The 16,405-nt window shown below is 36.4% G+C and overlaps 2 protein-coding genes across 4 annotated transcripts in view; one reads left to right on the forward strand and one right to left on the reverse strand.

The window, feature by feature from the left end:
• Positions 1 to 8,868, reverse strand: part of LOC146480782 (gamma-tubulin complex component 5-like) — a 36,926-nt gene extending 28,058 nt beyond the window's left edge. For all 3 annotated transcript variants that reach the window (XR_014864592.1, XM_085109112.1, XM_085109111.1), the window contains exons 1-11: positions 8,762 to 8,868; positions 8,632 to 8,684; positions 8,469 to 8,522; positions 7,655 to 7,766; positions 4,886 to 4,982; positions 3,481 to 3,563; positions 3,311 to 3,328; positions 2,630 to 2,770; positions 2,059 to 2,171; positions 1,462 to 1,551; positions 621 to 717 (exon numbers count right to left, since the gene is read on the reverse strand). Coding sequence is in view for 2 of the 3 variants with exons in the window: in XM_085109112.1 (XP_084965238.1) it covers positions 621 to 717; positions 1,462 to 1,551; positions 2,059 to 2,171; positions 2,630 to 2,770; positions 3,311 to 3,328; positions 3,481 to 3,563; positions 4,886 to 4,982; positions 7,655 to 7,766; positions 8,469 to 8,522; positions 8,632 to 8,684; positions 8,762 to 8,839 (936 nt within the window). In the remaining variant the exon portion in view is untranslated. The remainder of the gene's footprint in view (positions 1 to 620; positions 718 to 1,461; positions 1,552 to 2,058; positions 2,172 to 2,629; positions 2,771 to 3,310; positions 3,329 to 3,480; positions 3,564 to 4,885; positions 4,983 to 7,654; positions 7,767 to 8,468; positions 8,523 to 8,631; positions 8,685 to 8,761) is intronic.
• An 84-nt stretch (positions 8,869 to 8,952) lies between these two features.
• Positions 8,953 to 14,720, forward strand: LOC146480784 (uncharacterized). Its single transcript, XM_085109118.1, has 3 exons — positions 8,953 to 9,106; positions 9,182 to 9,284; positions 11,372 to 14,720. Exons 1-3 carry the CDS (start codon positions 9,030 to 9,032, stop codon positions 11,492 to 11,494), a joined length of 303 nt encoding a protein of 100 aa, XP_084965244.1. The 5' UTR covers positions 8,953 to 9,029; the 3' UTR covers positions 11,495 to 14,720.
• The last annotated feature ends 1,685 nt before the right edge of the window (positions 14,721 to 16,405 follow it).

A 16,405-nucleotide genomic window follows, 5' to 3' on the forward strand; every position in this document is an offset into this window, starting at 1 on the left:
AACGAGTCCTCAGTAGCTCAGAGGTCTGATCTAGAACACGGAGGGTCGTGGGTTCAAATCCCATCTGGGAAGCAGATTTTTTCCCTGTCCTCTTATGGTTGATTCTTTACATCTTCCGTTATTTCCTTTAAAATACTAACATGAGTGGCACGGGTTTATATGTCAATCATGGTGAATTTGATCACACATGAATTTTGCCATGACGATTAACTACTTGACAGGGACACAGTCTAATCAATTAAATTAACTGGAGATTCACAGTGAAGGGTGCATAAAATCGGGGGAATGGGCACACTAGGCGAATGATGGCAAATTTAATCACCAATATCTGACATGTGAGATACATGTTTATTGTGGTGATATTGTACATGGATTACTGCGATCTCAGTAGGTGATAGCTCCACCTGCATACTAGGCGATTTTCGCTGATTGCCATGATTGGTGTTCAGTATAAAATCACCTTTAGTATGTTGCTGGCTTCAGTAGCACCATTAACACAGGAATGACAAGAAAAGATTAGACTTGCATACTCCTTTGTTGAATGCAGAGAGAACGTAGAATCAAAAAGTATGCCACTCAGTAGACTTTTCTTTTGAAAGACAAATAATTAATTGACTTACTGGAGTAAGATGAAGAACTTGAATAGCCTCTCTGACAGCTAAACTACCATAATGCATGTCCCTGTACACAAATGTGTTCTGTACGCCCGAAAGCATCCTGAAATGTACAAAATGAACATTTCACTAGATAAGACAAACAAAATCTGCATGCATTATGCATCATCACATTATACTATCATGACACACTGGGTTAAAGACAACAATCAAATCACAAGTTAAATGAACTAAAGGCAACTTAAATGAATTTTGAAATATTTAGTTCCTATAGAAAGATTTGATAATTTTTTATCCTAACAACCAAGCTTTTCTTTAACATAATTCTGCTACATATTTAGTGCATCCGCCCTACTCCCTTCACCATCCTGTGGTTTTGAATTTGCTAGTCATACCACCTGCAAGTTTCTTGATCAATGTAATGTGCAAAAAGGATGATACTACATTTTATAAATGATGTGACACTGAAAATCCCATCCAAAAAAAAAATACTACATGTAGTTCACTTCTCTACCATCTGAGCTACAGAGCCACAGCTTATGGGAATAGTGCATGATAAGTTTACATAAACTAATTAAAAACTCATTAAGTCACTTTCTTTCTAGATAACCATGATTGCCCTTTTTTTATGGATGGATGTATGGCCTTTACACAATAATTTTTAAAGCTATAAAGCTTGTGAGGCCATCTATAAATAAAATAAAGATTAAAAGATTACTGCTAAAGCTTAGAATAAACATTTACAGTAACCGTTACCATTTACAGTTTATGGCCAAATATTGGTGATGAAGAGTTCCTACAGAATGATTATGGTTGAAAAATGAAATAAATATCATTTTTATCTTACCACAGAGTTTCTCTGACAATCTGTGTCTCTGTCAGTGTTTTGTTAGAGTTTTTACTGTAGAACGGATTACACTCCCTTTGGTAGCTCTCCCTAGGATATATAGGAGATTTTTAGAAGAATTAGAACCACATTCACGTTCATCTATGTAGTACAAGTTTTTGTGTTTAATAAAATAAACAATAAAAATAAATAACCTTTATTTACCCTCCGCAGTGTTTATAGCACAAGTGCTAGTGGGGCTGAGCATTAAACTTCACAATTAAACAAATAATTTAAATTGAAAATAACGCATGGTTAAAAATCCCAACTGGCAGAAGGCAGACCAGCCGGCTATTTTCAAGCGCGGCCTAGGAGTTGAACTCGGGGCTACCAAGAAACAAGTCCACCTAGTGGTCAAAGCGGGACTTTTTGGGCATTTTTGTCACCGTGTTTAATAATGGGAATAGCCTTAATTACTAACTGCTGTTTTAAAATGAACCGAGGAAACCGGACCCAAGTGAGCAGTGGAAATTGAGCCTATCTATAATGGGAACAACAGGACTTAACAGTCCTCCAACCAAACGTGCCCCCATGATAACCACCTTAGGACTATCATACCATGATTCAGCCACTGAACAATTTCTACTCTCTGATGTCTCTGTGTGGTTAAGATTTGTCGCTGTTTCTTGCCAATACTGATCTACAATGTGATCTGAGATCCAGCCCCCATCCTGTAAATAAAAAAAAAATACAATGTATTCATTCATTAACTGATTGAAGCAGTGCTTGTCACCTTAACAGCAGTGTAACAGTCCAGGACTAATAAAATTGGGTTTGGGCTACTTAAGTTTGAGGTTTACTTGTCTTGAGCCACTGGGTGCTGGGTTAGTCTGATAAGAAGAGGTTTTGGAAAAATAGGTAAAAGGAAAAATAAACAGATTCTATTGATCACAATTAAGAGGAAGCAAAAAGAAAGCAAGCAAGTGGATTTTATTGCATTTTAAAACAATCATCATCATTATTATTCAAACATGATCCTGGGCTTTAAAATAGCTTGGCTACCAGCTCACTAGCCTAGAGGACTAGCCAGTGAAAAAGTTAAGGTTAAGCACTGTAGAGATGTTAGACAACAACAACAACAAAGAAACAAAAACAAATCATCTGCGACAAATAAAGGGTACATATACACCTTACTGCTGGGTTTGAATGTGGTTAATTCTCTTTCTCCAATACTACGTTCAACACCTCCCAGGAGTTGAGCTTGAGGATGAGTTGGCCGCAGCTCATCAAGGCTTATTCCAGAATCCTTTGTCACCTCTAGTTCATCATCCTGGTGGTAACATATGAGCCATAGTTACTGACAGAGATACATGTACTTACAAGTTCAACAAGACATGCAAAATAATGCAGATTTATTTGGAAGTAGCACAGCTGTCTAGTAGAATCTTAATAAAGCCCTATAAGCCCTAACAGTGATCAGCATCAAAAATCTCCTGGTAATATCAAGGCTTATTCAACCCCTGAGGTCATGAGAATTAAGGATGTGATCACACCCATGGTGAATTTTCTTGATATTTCGATAACTTCCCCCAAGTAAATTCATAGGAAAAGTATGGGAGCAAGATAGGAGAATTATTTTGTTCTTTGATATTAGGGGTTAAAGAAATAAACAGTTTGATCAGAATTTTGAGATTCAATCAAGGTCAGTGGTTTGAGCCTGGGACCAGGCTACATTCCTCCTTTAATCCTGGCCAAGAAAGCCACTGACAGTGAATAAAACTGTCCATTTTGCACTCTTATTCGTGGCTGACTTGACAATAGTTTGCTACAGCTGAATATTTTATTACGTTTAAAATATAATGACGTGTACCTCTTCATCTGACCATTCCTGTGGAATAAAAGAACAAAAAATACAAACATCAATATTTGTTGTGAGTCTCAAAATGCCATGCATTCACCACACGACAGGAAGAATGTTTAACAAAATTAATAAAAACAAAGTCACAGAAATAAAACCTATCATAATTAAATGTCAAATACTTGATAGTGTTCACTTGGAATTCCAAGAATTTCCTCTTCTTCCCCATCAAGTAAATAGCTTTTCCAATCAAACCACTCCTCTTCTGAAGTTCAAAGCAGAAACAAACTTAATTGATGTTGATGATTATGATAGCATCAAGTTGATGACAGTAGCAGTAGTATTATGAGTGCTTTAACATATACTGTCAGTAATATTTAACCAAAAGTGCAATATTGGAGATTTTGGTGAGATTAGTGAGATATTTAGCGTTTTTTATCAAAGATCTTCATGCATATGATGAAATTCTGAAAAAAATAATTAAGAATGGGCCTCAGTTTCTTGAATGAACTGTCACAGGCTGTACGTGGACATATGTGCCTGCGTCAGGTAAGCCAAAAATGAGGGCAATCCAAAGCAAACACTAAAGAATTCAAAATACCTCAAATGCCAAACTTTAGATTTTTTCTGGTTTCTTCGATTCAGATTCCCCTCATTATTTTTGGCAATTGTGATCAAATTACCAGTAACCTAACTGAAATTTGACATACATAATATTATTATATATGCATGTCTCTAGCTCATCAAATTATCCACAAAAAGATGTTGGCTGAGTATACATTTTACCACTGACAGTACCTTGCGAATCTAGCACAGCCGATTGGCATAATGGTTCAAATGGGTGAAATCCCTCTTATGTACCTTTTGTAATAAGGAGGAAAAGTCCCTCAAGCACCTATTTTTGTGAGTCATCAAGCCTCATTTGGAAAGAACCTTTATCTTGGCTCGTACCGTTTTTTTTTTGTGAGTCATCAAGCCTCTTTTGGAAATGTAAATAAAGAAATAATTTTCTTAAAAAAAAAACAAAGAAATAGGCACATGGAAATGTGTGCTAGGTTTGAAGTTTTTAGAACTTTTCTGTCCATTTTTATAAATGTTTTTAGGGCTTTCATATGCCATCTTTTTTCCGTATGGTGGAGTATGACTGGAGCCTTGAACATTGAAGGCTGTCAGTAAGTTAAAATCATGGGAATCACCAATTCTTTCACATCATTTGATAATATAATAGAAAAATACTGAAATAAAATTAATTCTGGTAAAGTTTCATAATTTTTATGAAAAAACAGTAAGACTTAAGTCAGTAAAGAACTAGCCTGATTCTCAGACGTCCAAGGTCATTCGTGGGAGAGAAGCGAGGGAGCCACGAACCACCTCAAATGTCTGAGAATCAGGCTAGTAAAGAACAAGAGGTTACACAGTCAGAGAAATTAGGCACCTGAAAAAATGGAAGGGCAGAATACCCCATCCATTAGGCCTATCGTAGCTATTAAGAACACAGTGTAATATTAATAATGCTCGGGATCAAATAAAATTGGGTAATCTAAATACTAATTTACTGGGTTTTTTACTACTAATAAAAACAACTACCTGGTTCAACTTCTTGTGGTGGTGGTGTGTAATCCACATTTGTTGGAGAATCAGAAAGATTTAACAGCAGTAACAACAGTGAATAGTGTGCGTCAGTCTGAGTAACGAAAGTCACAAAATAGTATTCATTTACAGTGTAATTGGTGCACAAAAAGGATAAAGGCAACAAGCTTGATGCTTGCAAAGTAGACCTTATCATGAATTTGGAAGCCATCTTGAATGGTAGGCAAACACATCTTGAAATATTTCAGTGTTTGTATGGAAATTTGATGTCAAATAATTTTCATAAAAAAATTGCTGCTGAAAATTTCATGAATTGGAAACTTTAGGCACCTGGCAAAGGATTTTACAGAAAATAACTGAGGAATGTAGGTGTACAAGAAAGCATCTAGTTGCGTTTAAACATTTCCATACATTTGCCTGTAAATCTTTTCCAGCGAAACAGCCATGAACTGCTATTAAAAATAGTTTGTGGGAAAAAATACAGGGAAATGTATGGAAAGTTCAAAACACGACTGGATGCTTTCTGATACAGCTACACCCCTCCAATTTTTTTTCCTTAAAATCCTTTTCCTAAGTGCCAAAATTTTCCAATTCATGAATTGTTCAGAAGCAAAGTTTTATGAAAATTATTGGACATCAGATTTCCATATACAAACACTGCTATTTCAAGATGTGTTTGCCTTAGTACCCATCAAGATGGCTTCTAAAACTATGACAAGGTCTAGCTGTCATCTTAGTCCAGAATAACAGTAAAGCAGCCATTACAAGTTATATTTATTTAATAATTATTATTTTAATAAGAACTTAAGTTGTGTTCACATGTAACCTGACTCAGGCATAAAAGGAACTTTTTGAGAAGGAGAATTATTTTCAAACTAAGGATACCTGTTATCACCTGATCACAGGGGTTTCAATAAGTTCTGAAGTAGGCGGCAGACCTATAAAAGTAGGCGGCTGTAACACTTCAGCAGCCGTAAGGCCCCTCCCCCTAGGGGGGTCTGGGGGCATGCTCCCCCAGAAAATTTTGGAATCTAGAAGCCCGGAAATGCCATTTCCTGCATTCTGGCATCAAATTCAGTACTAAAGTAAATATTGATTATTAAGTAACGACAGCATTAGTGACAACTGTATTTAGTTTTTCAGGTGAAGTTCAATTTTAATAAAAGGATAACGTCAACCATAGAATACTGATTGAATCTTGGGAATTTTTCATTACATACAGTATACAGCAATGTGAAGCATTTCCAGATGCATAGCTGAAGTTGAGAAGTATTACATCAAATGAAATAGGAAAACAATGTTTAGAAGTAAAATGAAATCTTGCTTTGTTGTTGTCTTACTATCAGTCTATAGTCACTAGCATAACCATTACTGATATCCCCATGTTTCCATGACTTTTAAAAGCTACTAAAAATTGCTCGTTACCTAAAAAAGGTATTTAAACTACTGCAGCATTGGATAAATAAAGAACTGCTAGCCAGGGACAAGTCAGCCAGGACGAAGCAGACGAAGCAATGTAACACTTTGCCAGACTATTGCTACAGAGTATCACCCACATAGTGTCTGAAGCGTATCATCTTTGATTGTACTTCTCATCCGCGTCTTAATGCGCTTGATTGCTGAGGCGCCCTTTTCAGTCCAAGCGTTGCTTACTTTTACTAAAATATGCTAAAATACTGCCGCCTCCCCCGCGTACGTTTACGGCTGGGTTCCATCGTCCAAACACATGGACCGGAACTGAAGAGCGAATGTGATCGAGGCAAGAATTGACACTAGTCTCTCTCCTCTGTTTAATCAACAAGGCTGACTTCGCAACTAAACCATCGCGCGTTGAAACCGTTATTAAATACAACCGTGACCTTTCCGAGAAATATACTAATACAGCGACAGAAAAAAATGGAAACAACAAAGAAAATGTTTTCTCTTTATTCCATATCTTGTATTTAACAGGTGAGAAATTGTGTGACTCAAGAAACTCAAGACTGAATTGACAGAACATTTTTTTTTATACGGCATTGAGTTTCAGGCTGTTCTAGGCTAAAATTTTAAATGTTTAACAACTGATCAACAGTTGAAAGTAGCCGGCGAAACGTCGCTGAGTAGCCAGCGAACTTCGCCGGCTGCCGGCTCTTATATACAACCCTGTGATCAAAAACAGATTTTAACAATTTCAGGACTAGAAGGTCTACACTAGTGTACATGTAGCTCAAATTATGCAGAAAACAACTGTGCTAGACAGAGATACAGTTGGACATACATTTGCACATCACCATATTCTTGACCTGGGAATGAACCACTTAGGTTACATGTACATACATAAGATAAATTTTCAGAGCTGTCAATACGTTTTTAGCCAACTGTTGCATTAAGTTTCATCCCCATAATATAAAAATATTAAATCATGTTGTTGCATGAGTGAAATGAAAATACAACCATCAAGATCACCTGTATCATAAAGGTTTCAACAGTTTGAAATCATAATGTGCAGTTAAAGAAAAAATCCATTTCCACCCCTTGGAAGGTCATCAGAAATTCCTAGGGGGAAGGGGGGGGGGATATTAAAAGTCAAAATTTTGGAGGCAAAGTATGAAGCTAAACTGGAATTTCCTGGAGGGACAGGGGGTGCAAAACAAAACACCTTCTGTGGAGGGAGTATGGATATTTTCTAGAACTGCATAACAGGTGTTCAGTGGGTTATGGCCCTAAATGGCAGCTCTGCTTTATATCACAGAAAACACATCGAACAATCAAGGTTATCAACTGTACCTTAACATCTTGGGAACTGGAAGTTAAAGGTAAGCTGAGGAATCTGTCACAAATATTCCTAAGAATCTCTGCTTTCTCTGTCTGTGAATGCACCTTTAACTTTTGGCAAACACTGGAAATCACAAAGAGTTTAATAATTAAACTGAATTGTATTGATTTTGATATTAAAGTTGACCATCCACCTTAGTCTGAAAGGTCAGCCAAAATTCTCCTCGCCCCCCCCCCCCCCTGTGGGTTAGGGGGAGGAGATGGCTGACATTTCAGACTACTTCCACCTATACTCAACTCCAAATGTCCTAACCAAGGTTAAGGGGAACTTCTAGATCAATAATAAGTGTGCTACAGTGGAACTTCAAGTCAATTTAATGAAGTGCCAATTAAGGGACTAGGCAAATTGGTTCGTTATATCGAGGGTTTGTTATATTCAGGTTCTGTTCTATACATTTTAAAAGGCCGCTCTGGAGAATATTGTTTGTTATACCGAGGACTTTGTTATAGAGCGGTTCATTAAATCAAGGTTCCACTGTAGCCATGGTATTGTGATTTGCTACCTCTTAGGATATTAAACCTAAATATGCACATGTTGCCTGACAAGCCCAAAGAGTGTCTGCTAGTCATACAATCTTATCTCTACTCGAGATAGAGATTATTTGGCAAACCCAGACACCAGCCTCAGACCTGAGGCTACCATCATGTTATGCAACCTCATTCCCAGCAAATTTCTTCTACCCACCCTCTGGAGCGAAGGGGGGAAGGGGTGGGGGATGGGGGAGGGGGTGTGGGAGTAGAGAGGAAACTATGAAATAAAGCTCACCCATCAATATCTCTTTCCACTTTAAGGCTGTTAACATCAAGAAACTGATGATACCTGTAATAAAATAAAGTATTAATAAATTTTAACTACTGAATAAATAGTTTCAGTTACCAAGAAACTTCTGTTTTCGGCTTAACTTATTAAGATTATATTGATCACTTACCGAAAATTTGACAAAGCAAACTGCAGAGAAAGTGTAAAATTTCTTGATGATTTCTAAACGCAACGAAGATCGTTTTTAGTCAAAAATATAAAACGTTGCATTTTTCATACACTATCAGAATATTAACTACCTTAAAGCCTGTCATAACTTTCACAAATTCTTCAGTAATCGCTTGAATGTTTGGATCTTTGAGCGAAATAGGCGCCATTTTTTGTTTTTTTGCAATATAGGCGTCATGTATGGATACCGAAAAGAAGCCGTTGTTCCCAGGCCCCTCCGGTCTCAACAAGGAACATGACTTCACGCACGTCATTTTTACAGTGTACCGCTGATTATAATAATTTGCGCCAAATTGTTAGCCAATCGGAAACAATAGAGTCATCAACAACAAAGTGAAAATGGCTGAACGAGAGAGAAAAACTTCAGATAATTCTTCAACATCGTGTACAGAATCAAGCGGCGATACCGCTAGCAAGTACGTCCTGAATTGAATAATGAAATAATCCAAAGTCAAGAGTTTTGATTGAGGTGTTTCGTTTGTATTTTGTAGGTTCGATCGCTTGGTGTTATTACATTTCTTCATCGTGTTCGTTTCAAGTTTTGCTCTGGGTCTACTGTTTTTACATTCTTCTTTGACGTTTTGGAGAGTACAGGTATGTTAAGAAGTCGATAGTTTATTACTCATATTCTAGTGGTTCGGGATTAATTAACTGGTTCCTCGAAATTAAGCTTGCATTTTACGATACTAAGCTCGTAAATTTTGGAAATAGTCCACAAATTTGTTCCTCTTCAATGACTTTCGTTTTCAATATCATTAACTTCCTATAGGAAACCACCACAGTTTACTAAGCATATGAATTACTTCACTTATTGCAATGTTGTTCGTTTTTAAAGCGATATTCCCATTGAAACTTTATGCCATAAATAGTTGCAAATTAAATACTCTTTTCTTGGATGTTTCAGTAGAATGTTCGTCACCAACACGTCAGAACGTTCTTCGTACAATGAAATAATAATTTTTGATGACGCAGCTAAATATCGGACAGTTTGTATCGCTTAAACAGTAAAAACGCATTTCGGTTTCCTGTTAAGTCACATGAGTTGATGGGTTTTTATTTTTCTCACTTTCTAATCACCGTTGTAGATTTTTAAACGTTCCGGTGGTCTCGACATGGAGTTTGCTAATCGAGTGTTTTACTGTCGCAATGTGTTCTAAACGAAAAAGTAGACTGGCTAGCCTGTGTAGATACAATATAATTGACTGGAAATAGTGTTCACCAGAGCTGCCCCCGGTTTTGAATAGTTGTTTTTGATTTGTATCGAATATAAATATTGTGTATACGACTGTTGTAAATTTGACGTTTCAACTATTTCATTGAAGTGAATATTTATAGAAATAGTCAACAATCTGATAGAAATAGTCAACAATCTGACAGTGAAATCTATGACAATCATACAATATTGTATTTCAACATTATTTGTGTAATATTTGGGCAAAACGGGAAAAAAAAACTGGCAACGATGTATTGCTAGAAAATATTATGAATTACAGTACAGTCTATTTATATACATGTAAACCAGATAATGTAAATCTATTTCAATCATGTAATATTGTATTTCAACTTTCCAACGCCACCTTGTGTGCTTCCTAAAAAATTACCCGAGACCACCATGCGCGCCTAGTTTCATCAAATCGGGAAACCCTCCCATACTACAAACAAATTTCTTACTTTAAAAAAAAAATTCCTTGTATATATACACGCGGGGAATTCTAGAGTGCCTCCTCAGGTTTTGGCCTCTGGGCCAAAACCCTGTGGGGACAACAACAACAGTAAGTTGCCGTGAAAAGAAACCAAACTTCGCGAAACTCAGGCTAGTTTACAAAGTCCAAAATACTTGGGAACTCAGACCTTAGTAGAAAAGAACATCTTTTTATAGGCAAACTCTACTCGTCCCGTAGAACAAGTGCTTTTGGAAATCCACTCATCAGAGATACGAGAGTACTCGTCTTGGACGGGCAGACGAGCAGAAGTTTTTTGCCCTGGGATGGGAGCTAGGATCTGCCACCGGTATATGACGCTATACATTATGTTCATGTGTTGGACAATCACATGACTCAGATAAACAAGATCAAATGACTGAAGATAACATTGAAATATTTCGTTCTTTTAGTTATTTATTTTATTTTTCTTTCAAAAATTCTGCCCAGATGAGAAAATTAATAGGATATTATATTACTATCTTGACTGTGTGTTACTGTCTTGGAGAGCGCTATTTTTTAAATTTTTACACTTTCCTTGTCTCATGAACTTTACTGTTTAATTTTTAAAAAAATAATGGTAGAAATTAGTAGACCTTGTCAGAACAGCTGTGATTTTAAGGTCTGTTGCATGTATGTGGGCCAACGTTATTGTGGCACCTTGTATATTACAGAGCCACAGTTAACTCAAAGTACTCACTGACCAGGGCCATGTGTATGTATGTATGTGTCTCTTGCTGCTTAGATTATCACTGACAATAATTTAATCCTCTGTTCAATATCTCAAAGTTTCATTTTGTCCTTGTGTTTCTGCTAACGATTCAATCTCGCTGCTGAAATTATATCGTTTTTTTTTTTTAGGCAAAAATCCTTGTTCATGGTTTGCATAATACTTGCCAGCTTTATCAGTTAATGACTGACATAGGAAATTGACTAATGGGAAGGATGATACACATCTGCCTTTTTGTTTTGGTTTTTCAGATATACGAAGAAAGTGGATTCTTTGATAATACCTTAGATAGCAGCAGTAGATATGTCCCAAAGGAGGAAGTGGTCAATGTCGTTACATACAATGCTAATTCAAGCTTTTCACTGGTAAGATGACATGATTCCGGAAAAGAAGAATTATAAAGTAACATAATGACGACATCACCTTTAGTTCGAAACTGGCTTCTGACATAATCTCACGTCTTCCAAGCAATTCAAAAGTCATCTTAATGCAGCAGCTATGCAACCATCTGATGACAAAAGATCTCTGCACTAGTAACGTACATGTAGAACAGTTTAATCACACAGAAGCATGCAGACAGCAACTGGCTGTGAATTACCCCCAGACTGGATCCACAAGAGGTAAAAAAAGGACCAGATGCATTCAAAGTATTAGACATATAGTATGCTGTTGGAACCTTTGTTAAAATGTAGTTGATGTTAACGCGTGGAGGGTGGTATTGTCCTTACTGTGTGTAACTGTAACCTTTGGGGTACATTCTTCTTGTTCTGAGAGATCTGCGACATTAATTTTTTAGTGTTAAAGTGATGATGTTACAAAAACTTAATTTATGAAATTATGGGATTTTTTAGTATATTCGGAAAGAGCATGATGAAAAATGCCTACTTGCCAAAAATTAGCATCTTATTGCAATTTGGGGGCGAGATATTAGTTCTGTTAAGCGCCGATAACTCCATACAAATCCTTCTAATTTTGTCTCAGTTCCAAACACTAAGAACTGAGACAAAATTCGAAGGATTTGCATGGAGTTATCAGGGCATAACAGAGCTAATATCTTGCCCCCAAATTGCAATAAGATGCTGATTGTTCAAGGCTGGTAAGCATTTTTCATCACGCTCTTTCTATACTAACAAATTCCATAATTTCAAAAATTCAAATATTTGTGACGTTACACTTTTCATGATTAGTAATGGAGTTAAACTTAAATGGGCGCACACAAGTGTAGGGTGAGAGTTTCAAATTTTGCATAAGATGACAAATTTGTCATTAAAACAATGAGTCACCTGCATCAAATTTTCTCTGAACTATTATAATTACATGTCGCTTGGAAGGTTCCAAAAAATAATTATGTGCCATGTTTATTTGTTTGTTTTTGTAAACTAATTTAATTATTTTAGTTGTGTAAATTAAATATTGAAATGTGGTTACCATTCTTTATTGACAACAACTGAATTTGTCAGTGATATAAAGACTGTAATATAAAGGCTACAAAAAGCCCATATCTTCCGAGTGAGTCCATTGTTTGAACATGCGTGATCTGTGGGCACATATCTTGATGTGGGTATGGAGAATGGACAGTAACATTGAAATGCCTTTAGCCCACAGGTTGGCCAAGCTCTGGGAGTGTTTCTGTGACCTTTGTAATGACGTTGTAATTTGAGTGTCACATTACACATACATGTACATGTACATGTGCCTTTGTGTATAGTTTAAAATAATTATAAGGCTTTGTATGAGCATTTAACAATGGCTCGTATGAGTTGTCATCAAAATGCCTTACCTTGCTTCCTGTTAATGTCTATGTTGCATATGAGGCCATTTTTAGTACATTTGTCTTTTATTTTGTAACTTGTACAAAGCCATTATTAAATTCTCATACAAAACCATATAGTTTGTACTGTTGCACAAAAGTAACATGATGCTCTTATTGCAACATCATGGACACTCTTCGAGCCGGCTACCTGTGGCTTCACAAGTTCATTCACCTGCCCCCCCCCCCCCCTCCCCTGAATTTTAAGTACATGGACTTTTTTTGCAGTCTAAATTTTGTGCATTATACAGCTTAATTAAGGAAAGGCTTAGAAAAAATATATTATTCCATACGAGTTAAATCTGTTGCTTGTAACTAGACTGCCGGAGTTCAGGTTAAGTTAAAATTATACATATTTATTTATCATTTGTTAACAAATATGTTAACCAATGCGGTACATCAATATTATGCTAATATTGTGGTTGTTATTATTGTAAAGAAGCTGTGATAACGTACAGCTGTAGAATATTTAGCCAAGACTTTGTGATTGCTGAAACATTTGTATCAGTGAAAGTCATTTATATTTTCTAACATCTAGTCATGATGCACTATGGTTAAAATTATTAATTCACAGTAAATTGAGGAGAAGCTAAGCAGTTTTAGCGTATGTTCTTAAATGGCCAGAATGGAATTTTATCCTTTTCAATAATACATGTAAATATCGGTAAATTGGTTATTTTCTCAAACTACATGTACAGACATGTATTGCAACAAAACTGTTGTGAGAAGTCCTGTACCAATTTAAAAAAATTGAAGTTTAACGTGGCTTTACCCCTTAAGCCCCAGTAGTGACCAAAATCTAAATTCTCCTTACAATGTTGCTGCTTCGTTAAACATTTAAGACAGGAGAATAAAGGAAATAATCACCAAAGATAAAATGCCTTGAATTTTAGACAAAATCTCCCAACTAGTAGCATAAGAAATATATGGAGGACAGTGAGGAGAATATACATATTGATTTTGAAAGGGTTAAGGAATTTGCAGTCTAAAGCAATAATGACTGTAGCCTTCTAAAACCATGTTGAAGCTTCAAATTTGTGCAAAACCGTGGAGAACAGTACTGTATTTTCCAGTGCATCTCCAAATAACTACATAAATAACAGCTGGGCCCAGTTGTTCAAAGCCCGATTAAGCTAATCCTCGATTAACAACAACTTTGGTTCGAGTTTCATTACACAACAATTAAGATTTTTCAAAAAGGTTTTTGTCGACCCTCAGTTTTGACGTTGACTTTTCTTTACCACTAGCTAGCTTAACATTAGAGTTTAAAAAACAATTTTAACGAGCGAGCAGAAAACCTCGGTTAACTTTTAATCGTGGATTAACGTTAGTCGGCTTTCGAACAGCCGGGCCCTGTAGCAATGCTTTGGACACTTGTAACTAGTCATAGTTTAGAAGGGTGTCTGGCCATTTATGAATGCAAGCTCTAACTTAAGGAAATAATGTAAATGAAAATGTTTTCTAGCTATAAAATTTATCCATATTATTGTAAACATAGATACACAATTTTTTTTATTATTGACCGGCTGGATCACAAGCCATGTGTTATTTACATATTTACGTTGAGTTCAAAACACATTTTGAGCACAGCTTTTCGTGGGTAAAGCCTTGGAAGTCATTCAAATTCCGGGTTAAAGAATATTGTGTAGCTTTATATGAATATTTTTAATGTACTTGTCTTTCCTTTTAAGATTGGCAAGTTATCAAAATTGAATTGCAGTTAAAGGGTGTAGGTTTGATGGTATACTATAACCATGGTTTATAATTAAACAGACACAATGAAGTTTCAATCTGTTGCTGAAGTGCTACTTCCTGATGTAGTGTTGCCATTGGGTCACAGGCCCGTTTAAACGGTTTCAGCATTTGCTTCAACATGCGTTCACACAGTTGTTGAACAAATGTCGGGTGCGTTTCAACAGGTCGTTCAACATTGTTGAAAGCGTAAAAAAAAAAATATATCCAAAGCTTGTTGAAAGTGTGTTGAATCAAATTTAAACTGGTTTAAACTTTCATTCAACATCGATTCAACATTTTCTTTGTTCTTGAAAATGTTGAATGGCGTTGAAACCGTTTGAACACTCCGTTCATCCAGCATTTTCCCAACATCCGTTCAACTAACTACGCAAAATACCAGAGACGCGAACAGATTTGCGCATGCTAAAAAACTTTAATATCAGAAAGAAACGCTCTGCTAGCAGGCTAATAACCCGAGGCTGTGGATTTCCCAAGTCAGTTCCTAGATCATTACACTCTGTTTTTTTATAAGAACCTTTTTTTTACACCACGATACCTTTCCGAAAATTGTATATTGGGGATTTATTAATCCCGCAAACTTAGGTAGTCGAGGGGTAATTAGCTCCGGGTCGCACTAGTTTTACGAAGAGACAATGTACTCATATGGTTGGATAAAATTGGCCACTATTGTGACGTATTTATTAATATAACAGTAAAAAGTCACGCCACGCTTAACAAATCAATCAGAGCGTGACGTGACATGGAAAAAATTAAGTAATTAAATGTCTCTTCGGAAAAGGTGGGGAAGAAATAAGCGCCACAAGGCACACAGCGTGTGACCTCCCCACCAAGATCCGGAACTAAGAACCCCGAGGAATATTAGAACTAAAAACAGCGAGGATATAAGAAATACCTGTAAGGTACGGTCGTGACCAGCTGAGAGTCGATTAAGAACTTTTTTATTTTGCTAATCTGTGTATAAAATCAAAGTAACAAATGGAAATTAACCAAAATACTTAGGGGCATGTTTTGTATAGCATTAACAATGGTGACACACATCTCGGTTTGTCATAATCAGCAGTTCTTGATACCATATCTCAGCAGGAAATGCACTTTGATAGGTTTCCTGGTCACATCCTAATTGATTTACTGAAATACATGTAGTGTACATCTTAAGAACATTTTCAGCCTCAAATCGCAAAAAAAATATAAAAATGTTCAGCCTCAGCTCCAAAATTAGACGTTCTTATTTAAAAAACAGAGTGTATCACGATAATTTAAAATTTTGATGTAGGACCGGTAACTCAAAACAATTTTTGACACTGCTGAAAAGAGCATCTTAAAATTAGTAAAAAAGCCAAATTTGTGTCTTGTCTTTAAAAATAGCGAAGATACAGCTCCGTAAGTTCAGTGTTGCATACGTTTGTATGAAGTAATTAGAGAGATTTAGCTTCGCGTTTACGGCCAACGCCAAACGGGAAACGTCAAGCTGCTGTTTGTTCTAAAATGCAGAAACTTGTGTTTCTCGTACTCACTTCTCTCTTTTTCGTGTTTGCTCGATAGCTGTCGCCGACTGGGTGGAGATGAGCTTAAACCAAAAAAGCTTCATTGTTTTTCATCAAAGAGAAAATTTCCGTCAGCCTGGCGTTTGCTGTTTGTCGTAAACGCGATGCCAAATCTCTCTAATAAGGGACAAAGGACCGCGAACGAAAATACTGCTGGTATAACCAGGACCAGCCAG

This window comes from Pavona decussata, unplaced genomic scaffold (genome assembly GCF_977016875.1).
Source record: "Pavona decussata unplaced genomic scaffold, jaPavDecu1.1 SCAFFOLD_52, whole genome shotgun sequence".
Classification (NCBI taxonomy): domain Eukaryota; kingdom Metazoa; phylum Cnidaria; class Anthozoa; order Scleractinia; family Agariciidae; genus Pavona; species Pavona decussata.